Here is a 19202-nt window from a genome sequence, read left to right on the forward strand (position 1 = left end):
AGAGCGCTGTGTTCTTCATACTGAGGGACAATTAGAGGACAGTAGATGTGGATCAATACACACATGTATACAAACAAACACACACTAGTGGATAGGTGTTTTTAGGTACAGTATTCTGTAACTGTGAATCTGTGTGAAAAACAATATGTGATTGTTCTAGACAACATAGCTGGAGGGTGTGTGTGTGTGTGTGTGTGTGTTTGGACTGAACTCAGTCTTGCCTCAGGTCTCACTGAGGCGTTGAATGTGGAAACACTCTGCAACCTGCTTCGAGACAATTATCACCTGGCGTGGATGTGACTTGGCCGATGCACCATTCTCTCCTTATAATGACGGGTGGGGGTTACCTAGTCTTTGTGTGAGTGGATGAAGGGGAGCTCTTTGAGGGTGAGACCTGAGAGTTTCACACCTCCAGGTCAGCTGAGGTTCATCACTGCAGTGTTGACTCGATGAAACTGGACTCCTCAAAACCTAAACTTTGCTCGTTTGATACGTTCCCTCTTTCCTTTCTTTCTCTCTTGACTTTCTGCCCCCTGCTTTTGTGCTTGCGTACTTTTTGTTCTGTTTTGCATTTGGTCATAGAAATAATTCATGCATTCATTGCACTGCTGATCTTCAATGCACAGCATGCAGGGAACAGGGAATTTTAAGAGTAATGTGACATCACAACTCAGGAAGTAATCCTTCTAAAGTGCCCTGTGGTAAACCGTGCACTGTGACCTCACTGAGGTAAATGACGGTGAATCTCTGTGTGGATACAGGTGCCACAGTGGTTGAGATGGCTTTTCCTTTTCCCAGTGCGGCCAGGTTCAGATATTTGCCATTGTCAAAGTCTAGTTATTTTTATCTATAGCCTAATTTCACAAATCAAAAATGTGCCTCAGGAGGATTTACAATCTGCACAAAGTACGACATCCTCTGTCCTTACCAGGCTCCCAGAAACAGCAGTAGGCTGTGAAGACAATTTAATATTGTGGCCCAACAGTGGAAATACAACTTCCAGGACCATACTGGGATTCATCTGGGCCCATAAAGGCTTTTACTTTTAGACTTGCATTGTAAAAGACACGTCTATAAACCAGAGGATACAACCCCTGTCAAACGTCTCGTTTCACTATCAGGATTTGATTCATTTGGTCCGATAACATTTGGAAAGTCTAGATGAGCTACACAATTACATCAGTGCATCCACATTCAGTACTTTTACATGCAGCTTGAGAAAAGTTAAAGTTAAGAATTATTGGCTTAATCCAACTGACACCAGACGTTTAAATGCATGTAAACAGCTTAGCCCGACTATCCGTAGCTCTACTAACACACCTCCATATTTCGACTGAAAATCGAACTATTGCTGCATGTATCCATTTCGTCCGACTGGAGTCCAGCTCTGCGTTCTGCGCGTGCACCACTTTTTCTTTCGAAAGCTTTCACCTGGAAGAAGAAGGAGATGACGTAGCAGCAGTGCAGTAACTCTCAGAAAAACAAACAAACACCCTGGCGACCGAGAAGCAGAAGATGCAGTTCTGGATGAGGAAACTACATTCAGGCTCTGACAGCTAAAGGAGCTAAACATTTTGAAGTTTATGGATGGTCGGAAAACGCGAAACACGGATTCATTTTAAAAAGTTTCTGAACAAGAACCAGAACTAGTTTGATACGCACTGTATTAAAAAAGACACAGCGCCGCCTATCGAGGCGGAGTCAGACGTACTTGCTCAGAAATTCGATTTTCTCTCCTGCATGTATACTCAGACAAGATGAGAAGTCTGACTTGACTGATGAGCCGAGCTATGAGCTTAGCTCGACTACTGCGTGCATGTAAACGTACTGAGTGAGTTTAGCCGAGAGCCAAACTGGAGTCTAGCTGCTCAGCTGTTGAAGTCTCTAGTGCTCCACAATGTAGAAGATCTGGGTAAATTCATACCAGAGAAGCCAAACTATTTTGGCCTCATGTGCCACTGAGCAACTTTCATAGGACTGAACGGGGCCCTGTCTCTTAACACTATCCTGTTCTCTATATGCATCAATGGTCCTCAGACCCTCGACTCAGATAAGGAAAAACTCTTTAACACTAAAAAACCTTTCACAGGGTAAATAATGTAAGAAACCTCAGTAAGAGCAACTGAGGAGAGATCCCTCTCCCAGGACAGACAGACGTGCGATGGATGTTGTGTGTACAGAATAACCAGCACAATAAAATTGACTGACATCTCAAACAGATGTGATGAGCATAAGTGACATGACAGCTGTCAACAGCAGAACTATATCAGACTTTAACCATAAAGAGTCATTGTTAACTAGCTATGCAGCAGTGTATTTCATAGTTTACACCTGTCACTGTGGTCACACCACTCGACTCTGCTCCGCTGTCTCAGCTGTGATGTGCACCTCCATGCTGGTGCTGAGAGTCTAGTAACGATGGGACCGCCCTTGTTTCCCATCATGCCTGTCTGTGCTGATTTAGTGTTTCTTTAGTATCTCTTAATTTTTCTGTTCGGCCTGTATGCACCTATGTTTTAATATAAACCCACAGTGTTTATGATGTGTCTGTTCAGAACATGGTGGCTTATTTTGGTAATTGTCAGGTTTGTGCTGGTTTTTTGTTTCAACCATCAGTGAGGTGGCTGTTACATTTCTTGATCAGCTGTATTTTCAGTTGAAATTGAGGAAGGAGGTGATTCCTGAACCACTACCTTGTTAAGTTTCTGAAGAAATGTCTGTAAGCATATAACGATTAAATAGAGCTCAGCCAGGTAAATTTAAGGACAGTTATTACTTGGGTACAAACAGTTCTTATGTACAGGCCATCTAAGGGCCCACAGTTCCTGGTAGGGTTGTTCTGGTCCACGGTGACACCCCTGGTGTATATGACTTAACTCATAGTGCAAAATGTTTTTTACCACAACATTAACTGTTACCCATTAGAACCATTGTAAAATACATGAACATTAATCTCTGCATAATGGGTAACATGAGTGATGTAGAACACATTTAAACACAGTTTTCCTCAGCTTATGGCCTTAAACACATCGTCCCATGGCATGCTGGGAAACTCCACCTATTTCACCCCATTTGGCCTTAAACTAATTAGACTAATTCTTGATTTTAGTCAAATTAACTCAACACTCAAAAACTGTTGACTCAACGTGAGAAAATGACTTATTATTTTTTTGTCAAGTGAACATTAGGTTTTTGGCATTTTGTCAGTCTGGGTCATTTGTGTTGACTTTACATTAAAATTGTGTGTCGTGGATGGATATGGGTTTATAGTGTGTTGATGGTGGAAAAAAAAGGAAACATCAAATTCTGGAAATAAGCACTGATGAAAAGAGAGTGAGACAGAGAGTGCCCATTTTTATTTGAATTACAGTGTTTTACTCACTGTTGTATCTCAGTCAGACCTGCCTCTTCATACAGTGGCCCAACATAACATGATCCACTCACTCAGTCTGTCTGTGCGCTCAGTCTGTCTGTGCGCTCAGTCTGTCCCAAACCCTCATGTTTTCACTTTACTGTGGTTAAAGACAGAATGTGTTTGCTGCCAGCTCAGTTAACTGTTTACCTTTGTTGCACATGAATACTTTTCCATCTCTGTTTTGTGTGTGTTGATCCAAGATGACGCTGTCCTCCGTTAACTCCCAGAGCCACCTTACAAGCCCACAGGTTTTTCACTGGAGTATTCCTTGAACTTGACCTTTGACCTCTCTGTCATCAAGCACATATTCCAGTTCCTCTGTGTACGCTGACGTGATCTCTGCGTACTGTGTGTGTTTTATTCCAGAGCCTGGGTCTGGCCCACTTTGTGTGGATCACTCCCCTGCAGTGTATTCTGTGTGTGGGTCTGATCTGGGAGCTGATCGAGGTGAACGGCTTCTGTGCGCTGGCAGCTCTGACTCTGCTCGGCATCATCCAAGCCTGGCTCTCACAGAAGATGGGGCCGCACCGGTGAGGAAACACTACAACAGCCACTTGTGTCATAGAACAAATATATGTGTGAAAATATTAAAAACCACACATAAACTTGTAGTTGTTTTATAGTCTGATGTCTAGCAGCTCCTGTATTTTGTCTTCTCTCTATTCGTATTTTATTTGTTCATAAATGCATGTTTGTGCATGTGTAGTTGCATGTTGTGATATGCATGTAAACGCTTCTATGTATGTATGCAGTCATGCTTACAGACGTGTGTCCTGGTGACCGTGTGACTTGCTCTGTCTGTGTTCTGTGTGTTGATGCTGCTGTGAGTTGACAATGTTTAACCGTAAACAGGACACAGCGTGCAGGGATGATCAGCCGCCGTCTGGCTCTCACCACAGAGATCGTGGAGAACATCCACTCTGTGAAGGCGTACGGCTGGGAGGAGGTGATGGAGACCATCATCAAGAACATCAGGCAGTAAGACACCAAAACACCCAACTGCGTCACAAACAACCATTTCCCACTGCTGTTGCCTTTTCTGTTAATACCCAAGTTTACTCATGTTTGCTTCATGGTGACTGCAACAGCAGGTCTGTTCGTCATTCAGTGTTAATTTTGGTAATGTAAACTATGAGTTTGTCAGAGGCCTTTCTCCGTGACTAAGAAGAGACGATAGGGAGGCGGCACTGACGTCATGAAACAGTTACATCTTGTGTAACTCATACGAATACGGCCAATGAAGTGTTTCTTAGAGTATTTCGCAATGGGCAAATACTCACCCTTTACAGCTGTGCTAGCAGTTTTGCTAACTAATGCGGGAAGGCAGCTAATGGGTAACTTGATCATCCAACCAATAGCTGGAATCAAGTGATATGAACACTGTTAACACGGTTCTGAACCAAGACAGCAGCACTCTAATATTTCTCATACTATCAGGGCCATGTATAACCGCTTCACTCCTTCTGTTGTTTACCTTTCACAATAAAAGACCTACTTAAATTAACTTACTTGACTCACTTTTCTCTGAGCCCTCTCCTTTTTTGTTCCGTCTCTGTACGGTACCGTCTTTGAGTGGTAGAGCCTCGGGTGCCCACAGGTGGCGACAATAAGTTTATCCTCCATTTCTGATTTCTGAAACGTCAGGAGATTTTCAAACAGATGCCAACGCTGAAAGGCTCTTGCAAACACGTGAATATGCGAATTTTTGCAGGTTTGTGTCATTGGTGTCGCTTCATTTGCGTGATTGACATTTCCTGGCACCAATTTGCACCTATCTCCATCTTTGTGTGTAATCATGCTGTGCAAAATGTTCACTTCACCTTTGGTGTGAACTCATCATAACTGTGGCTACATTAAGACAAGACTGAAAAAAAGTAGTTTAAAGAGGAGACAAAATATTAATGACTGATTTTATATATAATGCAGCAGTTCCGCTTCCTGTGCTGTGCATTCTGTTAGTGTTGTCACGGTACCAAAATTGGGACCCACGGTACGATACCAGTGAAAGTGTCATGGTTCTGAGTAGTATCACGATACCACAGCGAAAATGAGGCAGATGTGCCTTTTGTCATTTATAAAAAGATAAATCTCTTTTCTATAATACATCAATGATATTTCAATGGAATAAATTACTTACTGACTTATTCATACTTCAAAAACAGCATCAATAAGTGATTAACATAGGGGGGATCAAAATAAAATAAATAAATAAATAAAATAAAAATCAACCAGCCACCCTCCTCCCCTGACAGTCCCTTCATAAGTAATGATCAGTCCCTAAAGTGCGGTGAGGTTTGTGGAAATGTGAACGGCTCGTTTCTCCTCTGACACATCACATACCTGTGTGCCGCCACGGCACGGCTGTTCAGGTACTACTGGGCAGTCATGACACCAAGAAGAGGAAATTATTGGACCTGGAGCCGGGCTTCTCTGTCGCCAGTAAGCCGTTATCTTGCGCCGCGGAGCACTATGGCTGCCGTATTTGACAGGAATACATTCCTGTCCGTGTCTGTGTCTGTGACCCTCGTTCAACCCACAACCGGCAGGATTCGCCTTTCGTCTCTGCTGCTGGTTGAAATCTGTATTCGCACAGCGTGCTGAATGATTTATTTTGCTCGCACAAAACAATTTTTAGTCGCAAATGCGAGTAACGTTGAAATACTCGCACAGTAGAGCCCTGTAGTGGAAAATAAATCACTGTAGCGTTGGTGGTGTTTCCGCCCTTGCATGTAATTACGGTGCTGCACAAATTGCACGTCATGCTGTTGTGATGAGTGAATGTCATGAGTCTTTTTTGGTGAAGTGAAGCCAAGCTTTCGACCGCTTCTGTCTCTCCACCATTTCGTCTTCTTTGTTGTTGAACGTACTGCTGACTGACGAACGTGATGTGCGTCATCGACGTAAAGATTTGGTGTAATGAAAAGAATCGATAAAGGAGTCATTAAGCATAAAGGCTAATGATGTTGATGAATTGAACCAGTCGATTCCCATCCCTACTCAGGACTATGACTAAGTAAAAAGCAGACAGTCATCACTACTGTCATTTAAACTTGTAAAAATATCTTTAAATAACGTAGTATCAGAGATGGGTATCGGCAGGTCTTAGGCCACTTTAACAGTGTTGAAGGGGAGAAGCTTTTATTGTTATTGACTGAAGTGTGGAGATTGAAGTATATATCCCTGATCCTTCAAGTCATCCATCTCTGCAGTATCTTGTTATATGCTGTATGTGTATTGATATTATAGATATACTGTAATAAATGAAACTGAGCAGGTAAAAGAAACAAGAACGAGAGAGTCAGCCAACTCAGAAGGCCTCAACTGAGCAGCAGAAGTGGAATCAACCTGGTGCTAAAACTGAGACAGAGATGTTAAAACATGTGGTTAGCCAGCAGAACCACGCTGGCGTCACTGCTGGCTGTCAGAGCCAGAATCAGGATCACTGTAATTGGCAAGTACAATAAACGTACAGGAAAGAGTTTTGGTGTCATGGTGCAGAAATAGTTTGATAGCCAACAGCGCTAACATGGAGCCATCAAGACTTCACATTTACCTGATAATAGCATCATGAAAAACTGACATGTTGTTCACCAGAACGCCTTTTTGGATGCTGGTTGCAGAGAGATCCTGTAATTCTCAGTAATGTGATATGAATAAATGTGTTCATCTGATATAGATTACAACAAATGTAAAATAATGAAGCAGTGTTTCAATGAAGCTTTATCACACTAGTATTATTCATATACTTATGAAATAAAAAAACAAACTTCTTTCCTCCGTCCCTCTTTCCTTCCCTCCTCAGGGACGAGATGACACTGACGAGGAAGATAGGTTCTCTGCGTTACTTCTACAGCGCCTCATACTTCTTTTCCGCCATCTTGGTCATCGTGTCTGCCATCGTGCCGCATGCGCTCAGTAAAGGCATCATCCTGCGGCGTATCTTCACCACAGCCTCCTACTGCATGGTGCTGCGGATGACGTTGACCCGCCAGCTGCCAGGATCCATCCAGATGTGGTATGACACGCTGGCACTGGTCAAGAAGATTGAGGTGGGTTCAGAGACGTGCACGTCTGAGGGGGACGCCATTCATCAAGGCACTGATACATCTTCCATTGTTGTGTTTTCCTCCAGGATTTCTTATTGAAGGAAGAATACAGAGTGCTGGAGTACAACCTGACCACCACTGAACTGGAGCTGGTCAACGTATCTGCATCCTGGGACGAGGTTTGTTCATTTGCTTGTGTGTTAGGATGCCAGACATGTTTAAGGTAGTTTAGAAACGGTGTTGCCATTAGATACTGTAGTTTTTCCACTCGAGACGACTGACAAGTGTCAGATATGTTTGTTTATGTAAACAAATTAGGCCGCGATCACGTGGAAAGCATTTTTGCAGCTGCAATGCATCGCTGTTTTTGCTACGCACCTCATGTTTCTGCACTCTAGGCGCCTGGTGGTTTTTGCCTGAGCACTCTGAACACCTTGAGTTATAAAACTTCGACTCAGAGCTGGAAAGCGCTCCATGTCATCTCCACTTTTACCCCATTGTCCAATGGGATGATTTGAGAGGCGGGCCTTCTGTGGTGGTCACGACAACAAATTAACAGTTGGTAAACAATGGAGGAGAAACTGGTGGCAGTGGTTGCTGGATGCCCAGAGCTATACGGCCTGATGATAGACAGCAGGTTGTCAAACTGCCCCTGAGTCATCCTAAAATCTGCCTGTAAACATCCATGATGGAGGAGAAGCTCCTGGACCAACTGGTGGTACTCCCCATGATCCAGCCTCTTTTTTAGGGTCTCATGTACCCACACAGATCTCTGTTTATCTGCTGACAGCCTCTCACCCTCAACCAGAGCTACAGAAAGTACCCTCTGCCTCAACATGTCAGCAACTACACACTGATTACTGCAGGATAAATAAACGGTATATTACACAGGAAGGTTAGAATAAGGAGATGAGTTAGTGGTTGCCTGGCAACAGCAAGTGTTTTTTCTTCTTTTTCCCAACAAAAACAAAAGGCAGTGCGGTGCGCCGCGCATTTTGTAACCTGCAAAACGCCCTCTGTGTGTCATTATCTGACTCCCAAATGTTATTATTGGTGATGGTCTGTAGTGTGTTATAGTGTAGTCTTGTCCTAAATCCACGTTGCATTACAGGTGTAAGAGTTAATTCCTCACCATCACTGGGACCGTGTAGTTTAATCTTATCTATGGGCAGAGGCTGTAAACTTCATCTCACAGGTGTGATTTATTGACCACCCGACACCGTGAGAAAACCAGCCTCCATCTGTGTTTTTTTCTCTGTCTCTTTGCGTAATTAATTATCGCAGTGTCGTCACCAAACTTTGCCTTTGCTGGGAACACTCTGAATCTCCCTTTGAGATTCACAGTGTTCATCACCTCATTCCCAGATTCTCCTCTTGCCTTCTCCTCTTCCTGGAATGTGCCATTCTCAGATGAATGGGAGGGGTGTTGCCTTTCTTTACTGCTGACAGCGTGTACGTCAGCTCATTAGAATGAGAATCGCACAGACTAACCTATACAAACCGCAGCGAGCGACTCCCCGGCATTAGAGAGACGCTGACCCATGAAATGTCACAGAGGTCAATGATTAAGCCGGGCGAGTCGAGCAGAGTTCCCTTTTCTTAACAGTGATGTGTCACCCATTAATCTTTACGCAGACGGTGACAGATGATGTGAAATGAGGCCACTGTGAGAGTTTGGGAGTTCTCCTTCTATCTTTGGAGACTCTCTTGTTTGTCACAGCAGTTTGGTCTGAAAGCACAGCATGACTCACACTCAGACATCCATCAGGCAGACAGCTACTGCATGTAAAGTAAAAACACAAACCATGTACACACACAGAAAATGACGTTTACATTTGTGTAGCACGGTACAATGTTGTTAAAGAAGACTGTTGGTGGTAAAACACAGGGCTCTTTACTCTAATATAGTATTCTGTAGTAGTTTCATGTGATATGATGAAGTACAGTACAGGGCTCGGCGATTATTACATCACTTAACTGTAACGCAGCCTTTAAAACCAGGAAAACACTTAAAATATTAGGATATCCAAAATCTAAGACGATATCTAGTAGGGTTGAGCTGAATACTCAAATGAAACGAACATCCCATACAGGTAATGTACATACAAGTAAAATGTGTCATTATCTGTACTTGTGATGAAGGAAAATCCTCATTTTGGTAGTTGTGTTTAATCTGTTACTCTTGTGATAAAAAATTATCTCAAGCTCAGCTCTGAGGCTGCTCTGTAAATACGTTTCTCACAGGTAATAAATATTTCAACTGCTGATTAATCCAAATAAATTTCAGGCTTAAAACAACATTGTCTGATTAGGCTCAACCCACTTTTGATTTAAACTCCACCCAATTCTGGCATAAACCCCGCCCACTCCAAGTACAGTTACAGATAATTTGGTTGGTTGAACAGATACAGACACAGACACAGATGATGATGTACTCGCTCATCACTAATATCTAGTATCGTACCCCAGTATCGATACCACGGTAAAACAAAAAAAAAATAATCCTAAAATCCCATGTACTTAAACAAGAAATACTTTATTAAAATATTTGCATATAAAATAACATTTCTGGGACGTCAGTGGCTGTTGCCGCAGCGGCCCGGGTTCAAATCCAGTCTGTGGCTCTTTGTTGCATGCCATCCCCCCTCTCTCTCTCTCCCTCCTTCACGCTTACCTGTCCTGTCCAATAAGGGTACATTTCTATCAACAGATTGATATTACTTACTGTATATACAGGGGTAAAGTAGTTTTAAATTCTTGCCGGTGCTATTACCAAAACCTTCATTGCTTCATATTGCTCACCTCTCCTCGCTTCATGCATTTTTAAAAAGCAATGTCAAAAACCAAACAAACAAATAAAAACATTTCAATATTTTACTGTACCTGTATGGAGTAGAAAGAAATTAGAAACACTTAACAACATGTGTAGTAAAATATTTGTTTTACGTCCGTGGTCCAGTTGTGGAAAAATCAAATGTCCCAGTACAATAAATCAAACGCACCCCAACCGCTGTGTTTCGGAGGTAGACGTGCATGCGCAGTGGTCTACTGCTGAGAGTGAAATCCCTGATCGTTAGCTCACACGCAGCTTGTTCAAGCTGTTCTCTGTGTTGTTGAAATGGAACAAAATAACAATAAATAAGAGACATATCTTCTTATTATGCTACTGATTTTAATTGGGATATTTTTGGATGAACTGAATGACATTTAACAGCAAAACTTTTCGCACATGCGCATACGGTTCCAGTCACTAGGCAAGCTGACCGTCACAACATTAACAATGCCGAGCTCTGTTTGTGCTGCTCACCCTGTTGATTTGAAGTGAAGCGTAGATCTGTTACTGTAGCAGCTCCACCTCGTCGTCCATCCAGACAAAGTTATCTGTGCATGTTTTCGCCATTGTGTCTTCTTTGTTTTGGTTTGTAATCACCGCGTTGTAGAGGAAGGCGCTTCAGCGCAGGTGCATGGCGTCATGCTGTGGTGTTGCTTTGCAAATTTACACTGCCACCCATTGACCTGGCGTGCAACCTACAGCGTTTCCAGTAGATTTTGCGGCTCTGTGTGAACGGGGATCGTTTCAATAACATTGTCATATAAACGCAGAAGTTTTTTAAAACGCAAAGGACAGACTTTTCTGTTTTTAGAGAAACCGTTGTCGTCTAAACAGGGCCTTAGTAGTATGCAGTACCGGACCGTACCAGCTTACTTTCAAGCGCTTGCTTCTGCCATCCTTTTGCGTGTAGGTATGCCATGTGTAGTTCTACTTCCTTGTCACCCCCTCACTATGAATGTGGGCATGTACTGTAACGCTGTATGGCGTATACTGCCCCCATCAGTTCTGGAAGAGTCATAACACCGCTTCTTATCTTACGCTCGTATCAGTTCTTCCGGTTTTTCAAAAAAATGAGTATCACTGGTTTTGTTTTGTTTTTCCGAAAGGTATCATGAGTATCGGTTCTCATGACATCACTAATACCGTACATATATGTTGTACATTTTGAAACTGTATTTTGAAGGTCCAGTGTGTAAGATTTAGGACTCAGTGATTTAGACCACTAGAAAAACTGAAAAAATCAAGTTCATGTTAGAAAATAAAAATTAAAAAAACAGTGTTTTTCCAACACTGCTCATCGTGGAGGTGCTGCTAACTACAGTGGGTGATGTGAAAACGCAAATGTCCCTACCGAGAGCCAGTGTTTGGTTTGTCCATTCTGGGTTACTGTAGGAACATGGTGGTGCAGCATAGCCATCTCCATAGACGAGGACCTGCTCCCTATGTAGATGTAAGCATTTCATTCTGAGGTAACGGAAACACAACACTTCTTATTTTCAGGTGATCATACACTAAAGAAAACAGACTTATTGTTATTATTATATTATATTTCTGCCAATATATCCCCCTGAATCCGACACACTGGAGCTTTAAAAACGAAATGAAAACTCCACGAACTGGGAGAAATGGTTAAATATAAATTATGTTTCTGTGTACCATCTTAAGTGTTTATTTAATCCATTAAGACTCTGATTTGAACTTTTGTGCAGGGCATCGGTGAGCTGTTTGAGAGGATCAAGCAGGAGAACAAAGCTAACGGACACCTGAACGGTGATGCCGGCCTCTTCTTCACTAACCTCTACGTCACACCTGTGCTCAAAAACATCAGCCTGTACCTGGAGAAGGGCAAGATGCTGGCAGTGGCTGGATCCACTGGCTCAGGGAAGGTAGGTCAAACAAAATAATATCAGGTTGTGGGTAGAGTGTTTATTGAGACTGCACAGAATCTGCATGTGCTACTGAATCCATTTACTGTCAGATGTTTGGTCAAAGTGTCCTCGAGCAAGGCACTGAGGCCCTACATGCTGACTCACTGCAGTCTGCTCTGTGTGAGAGCAACATCTTAATGCCTCAGCATAAAAATGTTCTCTGTTCACTGCAGAGTTCCCTGCTCATGATGATCCTGGGAGAGCTGGTGCCATCGGAGGGTAAAATCCGACACAGTGGTCGCATCTCGTTCTCACCACAGACTTCCTGGATCATGCCGGGGACAATTCGAGACAACATCCTGTTTGGCCTGACCTATGACGAGTACCGCTACACGTCCGTCATCAAGGCCTGCCAGCTGGAGGAGGTACCTTCACTTTATCATGTTATTCGTTCTTTCTCTTTGTCAGTGTATTTCTGTCGGGATGGTCAAACATGGAGGCTGTTGTTGCTCATGTGAACTACACAAATCATTTGCTTATGACACCAGGCTCACCCAAACACATTAAATATAACCACTTCTGTTACAGCAGAGGATTTTTGCCAAGATTTTTAATGTGGTAAATCAGTGCAGTCTGTTGATATTTTCACCTGGCCAGCAAACATGTCAAAACACAATCCAGTCAATATGGTCAGGGAGCTTCAAACACTCATATTTCCCCTAAAATATGAAGATTAATACCCATATTTTGGTGAAAACACATATTTGGAGCATACTGAACATGCAGATGGACCACAGGAGTATTCAAAACACAGGCACAAAATGTGACTGAATACACAGGTGCAGTGTGGCACGTAATGCAGAAGCTCAGTGGGCTCTCACATGATAAGTGATGTGTTGAGAAAATATGGGTGTTTGGATATTAAGAATATGGACAGAAGTGGATCACACTCTGGATTTTCTATAAGCGATGGACACTGAAACATTTCCAGCTGACTTTCTTACTGTTTCACGTCACCATCACTTTTTAGATTTTTAACTTTACCTTTTCACCTGTTGAAGGATTTTAATCATTGGAATTTAAGTTGTCAGATAAACAAGTTGAGTTAATGTCAGCGGCACCTCAACTAGCAGCTCCTCTTGATGCTCTGAAGAGTGTCGCAGAAACACACATTTCCAACGTGAAACTGCTTTATTCAGGTTTTTTTTTTTTACTGGTTGTAATTACTGGACCTGTTTGTTTTGAAGGAGGAGGAGACCTCTGTGGGTGATTTGGCTCCCGGTCCAAACATCCTGAACAGTGAACGCTGAAGGAATCCTAACCTAAAAATAAAACGGCACAGGTGGTTGTTTAAGATGTCAGTGATTTTTAAATACTTATGGAAAACTTTGTCAAGCTGCAATAATTGTTTAAAAATTCACTGGATATTTCGATACTTTGCTACCACCATGAGAACTTGTCCCCTCAACTGACATTAATTGAAGCCTAGGGCTGGGCGATATGGCAGAAAATATACCGATAATTTTTCCTGCATTGTTCGATATCGATATTTATCATGATGTATAATTTGATAATGCTGCGAGTTTGAAAAGTATCCTGATAACGTCTGACACCTGAAGGAACCAAATGATTTTTCAGCTTCCCCCGGCACTTGTCGTAAAACTGGGGTAGAGCAGTTTGAGAAAACATTTCCTGCCTTGGGGCTCGTACCTGCAGTTTCACACTTTATTTAATTTCTTGACCCTGTCTTTCTCCACTCTGCTAATGGGCATCATGTCCTTGGCTAGAAAGTATGACACTGCGGCTGTTATATCTCTGCTCCTTTTCCATCGCTTCTCAGACGGGGTAACGGCGGCAAAAGAGGACACTATTGATCGGCAGAAGTGGTCGGCCGTTGAACACTTGTTGGTGGACTTAATGCAGTTTGGGTCGGATTTTCATGTAGTCGCTGGGACGCCACCTTTTCATGTGATGAAAATTTGTTGTGTTTCCCGTCCTCGTTGGCACAACCGACCACATATTTTGCAGACTGTCTTTGTCTGTGCACCTTTCAGGACGCCAGGCCACTTCAAAATTATTGACGTTGTGGGACTTTTTTATCCAAAGTTCTTCTTCAGCTTCACCACTGCTTTGCTCCTCACTTCCTCTCATTTTCCCCTCTTTTCGTTATGTCCACGCTACTTTCAGTTCCTTCTCACCTCGGCACAAACTTTGCAGTGAAAAATGGGCGTGTACAATGACGCACATCCCAACACTGCAGATTAAATGACAGCTGTCTGTTAACTTATGCTGTTTGGATCTATCTAGGTTGATCCATATCCAGTATAAATGACTCTCTCATCGACATATACTACATTTTATTGCGATCCTGTTTTGAGGCCGTGTCAGTGAGCAGGAGTATGTCGAGTGACTATAAATCAGTGACACACAGTAGCGACATGTTGCACTGAAGATGTCACTGAGTGTTACCTTTAGTCATGAATAACTTTGCTTTTCATAACAGTTTTCTCCAATAAATTCATCTCCAGCAGCCTCCTCCTCCTCCTCAGGTGCTCTCTGCTCACTTGTCTGTTTGGAGCCTCTGCAAAGCATCAAGAAGGTTCAGGTTTCCCCGGCTCCACATTCACACCCATTATGAGCCTCACACACACAAAGACACGCATGCCTGCACAGCTTCTGTCTCTTACACTGACACACACACTCAGGCTCTCATAAGCCTCACTGTTGAGTGACGGGTCCCTCAGCAGAATAATGTCTCCTCTGTTGCTATGGAAATCTCACGTTATGTCACTGGGATGGAATATGAGCTTGTTGGTTCCCAGTGACGGACGTTTGCAGCTCAGACAAGCTGTGTGGACACACCGTCAGATCTGTCCTGTGACTCTACATTCAGTCATATTATTAAATTTGTTTTACATTGTTGAGCAGAAAAACTAGTAGGATTTTTATGCTGCAAACTGCCAGAAGTGATATAATATTTTTTGTAGATACTGCACATGCATGTATAACTAGTCCATACACATTGAGTACAGCATACCATACCATGACTTAGTCATACCAAAAATTAGAAAAAACACCAACATTGGTCCACAGGGGGAGCCACAGTGATCGGTTGCATTTTAGCCATTTTGAAGCATTTTTCTGTTGTTATAGCGCCACCCAGTTGCCAATTAGAGTTAAATTTCTCCAGTCACCTTGAGGCGTCCTGTTCTACATATCTACCAAGTTTAGTAAAAATCCATATGGCGGTTAGGCCTAGATAAGAAATGAGCTCTCTAGCGCCCCCATTTTGTTTGATGGGCTCAATAATGGAGGGGTCCCCTCAGATTATGTGTGCTCATATGCCTACAAAGTTGCGTGGTGATGGGTGAAACCCTTGAGATGTTCTACACCTTTATGTGATGAGCCACGCCCTCCGCAATATTCATTGCCTTATAGAAGCTCAGTTTTAGGAAGTTTTCCAACTTTTGCCAAGAGGGAACTTTAGATATTGCTCCCTAGATTATGTTCACCCAGTTTCATGCAGATCGCTCAAACTTCCTAGGAAGAGATCCATTTGAAGTGTTTTTCAAAAAATTCAAAATGGTGGAAAATCTATATAAGCGGAAGTTATGGGTTCTTGAGGCAAATGTGTTCCTCATGAGGAGAGGCATCTCTGTGCAAAGTTTCATGTCTCTACGACATACGGGGCATGAGATATGCCCATTCAAAGTTTGACATTTCAATGGGTTGCTATAGCGCCCCCCTTTGGCCAACTGATGTAATATTGCTTCATTGGCATCCTCCCATGACCCTCTACCACTGTGCCAAATTTCACATGGATTGACCAAGTCAGTGAGGAGAAAAACGTGGAACACACACACACACACACACACACACACACACACACACACACAGTTTTCCTCATTATATAGTAAGATATAGTAAGATACTTATGTATATAGAAAATACAAACAGTCTGAATGGATACACAAAAAGTCTAACATGCAATACAAACGTTGACATAAATGATTTAGATGTAAAGGTCTCAGAAATGTTGATGTCTGAGATACGTCAAGGACATGTCATCTATATGTAGAATATACAGGAAGAGTACATTACAGTGATGTCATATATTGAGTAATGAACTGTCCCACACTGTGTCTCCGAACTACCACAAGCATTTAAAAAGTGTTGAATCAAATCAAATTTTTTGTTTATACTGATAAATCAGTGACATTTTTTGTTTATATTGGTGTTTTAAATACACTGTATTAGTATCATTTATACAGACATCAGTGGAGCAGCTCAAACAGAGGGCGACACATCATATTTTTTTACAGCCACCTCCATCTCCTGTGGCACCGACAGTGTCTCAGTGGTTTTGACAAAAACACAACATGTTGTCACAGCAAACAAAGATGGCGTGCAACACTGACGCCTCAATATACTGTAAAAAAAAATCTGCCTCCATTTTGTCTTTGAGGGGAGGTGTCAAACGCTGGCATGTTAGGTCAATAACAAAAGCAGTGTGGAGAGGAGTCACACCGTCAGTTCGGCTTTAGATTGTATGGAAATGACAGGACGTGCTTTGATTTTCAGTTTTGAGGCTGAAAACAGGAGAGACAGTTCCTCTGAGGTTTTGTCAAACAGTCTCTAAACGCAGCTCATCCTCAAACTGTGTTGGAGCTGAAGCTTTATTTGAAGGATTCATTTGTGGTTACAAGTGATTTTAAGTATAGTCATGTCTTGTATCAGTCTGGCATCACAGTAGGTACTTTTTTAAATGATAAAAAAAAAAGCGCAATTCATCTACATTTTTCATCTGCATTTGCAGAAAGCATGATTCTTATTAAGGCAGAATTCATAATATTTTATATCCGATACATTTAAGATGGTCTTTCATAACTGAAGATTTAAATTCAAAGGAAAACATTTTTTCTTATGTTTCTCAAAATGATCCTCACTTAAAAAATGTGGCATCTTGAACTGCAGCTTTTACACAACCTTTTTTACAACATCATCAGTTTTTGTAATGTGTTGTAGTTTTTGTCTTTGCTGTGTAACCGGTCAGTCAATTTAAGAGTTACAGTGGTTTAAATCTTGTGTTTTGGGAGAGAAAAATGTTTTTTTGTGTGTGTATGTGTAAGAATGGTGGAAACCATTTTGTTGCTGTTTGGATCAAAGATTGCGCCCTTTTTAAATGATTAATTTTTTATTAAAATACAGACAAAATAACAGATATCACTTAACTCTTCACCAAAGACAAATAAAATAAAATAAATTAAATATATATGTATTTAAATAAATTAATGGAATTAAATGAATAAATAACACTTAATGAATAAATAAAAACTGTAAAACGTGGCCACAGGTCTTTACTAATAGTAGAAAGACAGATTTTCCAAGTACAAAATGGTGTCTTCCTCATCACAGGTCAAAAACCTCTTCAGTTAGACAAGAGATATGACTGTATGGATAACAGAAGATAATCGATTTTGATCAAATCAAATCGAATCAAATAATATTGAAGAGGGATGATTGTAGGATTGCCTGATCAACCAGCCATTCTGCCAGTAGTACAGTATTAGTACAATATATTGTCCCCATTCTTCAATATATTTGTCCCATCCCTCAGTATCACTTTCAAAAGGCAGATTTACCAATTAAAAAACAAAAAAAAAGAGTCTTGCAGTGATGGGCTCCTGACGTCTTTCACCTCCTCATTTTAACCTCAGATTGCTTTTTTTTTTTTTTTTTTCAATCACAAAACGATTATGTTACCTTTGGGGCTGCTAAACCTGCACAAATATGGAAAAATAAGTATTTCTCAAAGCACGCACAAAGGGTGAAATGAACCACTGCCCGCGCTGCCATTGTGCTATTTGCACCTATTTAAATCAGGTAATATGCATATGTTTGATGACCCTTTTGTATGCAAATGAGCATCATTAGTTGACAAAAATCAACACCAACAGCCACAAACAGTTACACTGAAACTACCAGCATCTTCAGAGAGACAAATACGGTTGTGTTTGTCTGAAGTTTTGAGGAATACATCTTTGCCTTGTCAGACAGGACCTGTAGCTCGCAGTCCCTTATGCTTTTCTTTAAGTTTTCTTTTTCTCTCTGTCCGTGTCCTGCTGACTGTGTTCTTGGCACATTTATACTTTGCCATACGGATAATTGCAATCAGACGTAAAAGAAAAGGGCAAATCGCACTCAGCTGCAAAACTCTATTGGCGTGTTTGTGCTTTCGTGTCATTAGCGACCCTGTGTCCTCTTATGAGGAAATCACATTTTGGGTTTACTGGACCTTATACTTCATTCTGCTCAACTTAGACCTGTTGTCCTCGTTTGTAGACATTTTAGACCAGTTTTAGCAACAGTAACAAGCTGAGACGTTGTTGATTAGGAAGTAGTCATTTGCAGACATTTGTAATTTTTCATCAGCTCGTTGAAGGACATTGGGTCTTTCTTGGCATCACATTTGAGGACACTGGGACTTCGTTGTTGTTACCTATAACTTTTAAAAGTACCAATCCTTCACTGATTCTCTGTGAATTGCCTCGTCAAGCACTTCAAGAGGTTAGAAATTTCTTAAGAGAGAAACAGACACAGGAAAAATCCCCAAGGCAACCCTGACAGACAGAAGTGACAACTAGAGCAGATCTCCTCAGACGGAGACGAGGCGTTTAGAGGGCTTCTGACTGTAACTCCTCACCATTGTTGCTCCCTGAAGCACCAGACAGACTGCCGTGGGTGGTCTTCCCACTGTAAACTCATCCTTTGCCTCTCCAGCCTCGGGCTAGTCGACCCAACCGGCAGGCGCTTTTTGTTCACAGTGAGACACACAACATGTCTTTTTACTATGCCTCCTCTTTTTACAAGCTGTTAAACAACCTGTTAACTTGGTCCCCTATGCGCTCCTGTCAGGACAGCGGAAGCTGACGGGAAAAAGGTAGGACGCTTTAACGATGATAAACTTGTGCTGTCACTTCATTGTTATTGGTTTGGGCGTCTGTTTCCATGATCAGTTACCACCGAACGCACCGTATGTC

The 19202-nt window shown here is 41.9% G+C and overlaps 1 protein-coding gene across 1 annotated transcript in view; it reads left to right on the plus strand.

Moving 5' to 3' along the window:
- The window catches only part of cftr (CF transmembrane conductance regulator), a 65807-nt gene that overhangs the window by 12545 nt on the left and 34060 nt on the right, over positions 1-19202 (plus strand). Inside the window, exons 6-11 of the mRNA XM_049573027.1 lie at positions 3782-3945; positions 4268-4393; positions 7218-7464; positions 7548-7640; positions 12004-12180; positions 12396-12587. Of these exons, the coding sequence (XP_049428984.1) occupies positions 3782-3945; positions 4268-4393; positions 7218-7464; positions 7548-7640; positions 12004-12180; positions 12396-12587 (999 nt within the window). The remainder of the gene's footprint in view (positions 1-3781; positions 3946-4267; positions 4394-7217; positions 7465-7547; positions 7641-12003; positions 12181-12395; positions 12588-19202) is intronic.

Source organism: Epinephelus fuscoguttatus, linkage group LG4 (genome assembly GCF_011397635.1).
Source record: "Epinephelus fuscoguttatus linkage group LG4, E.fuscoguttatus.final_Chr_v1".
Classification (NCBI taxonomy): Eukaryota; Metazoa; Chordata; class Actinopteri; order Perciformes; family Serranidae; genus Epinephelus; species Epinephelus fuscoguttatus.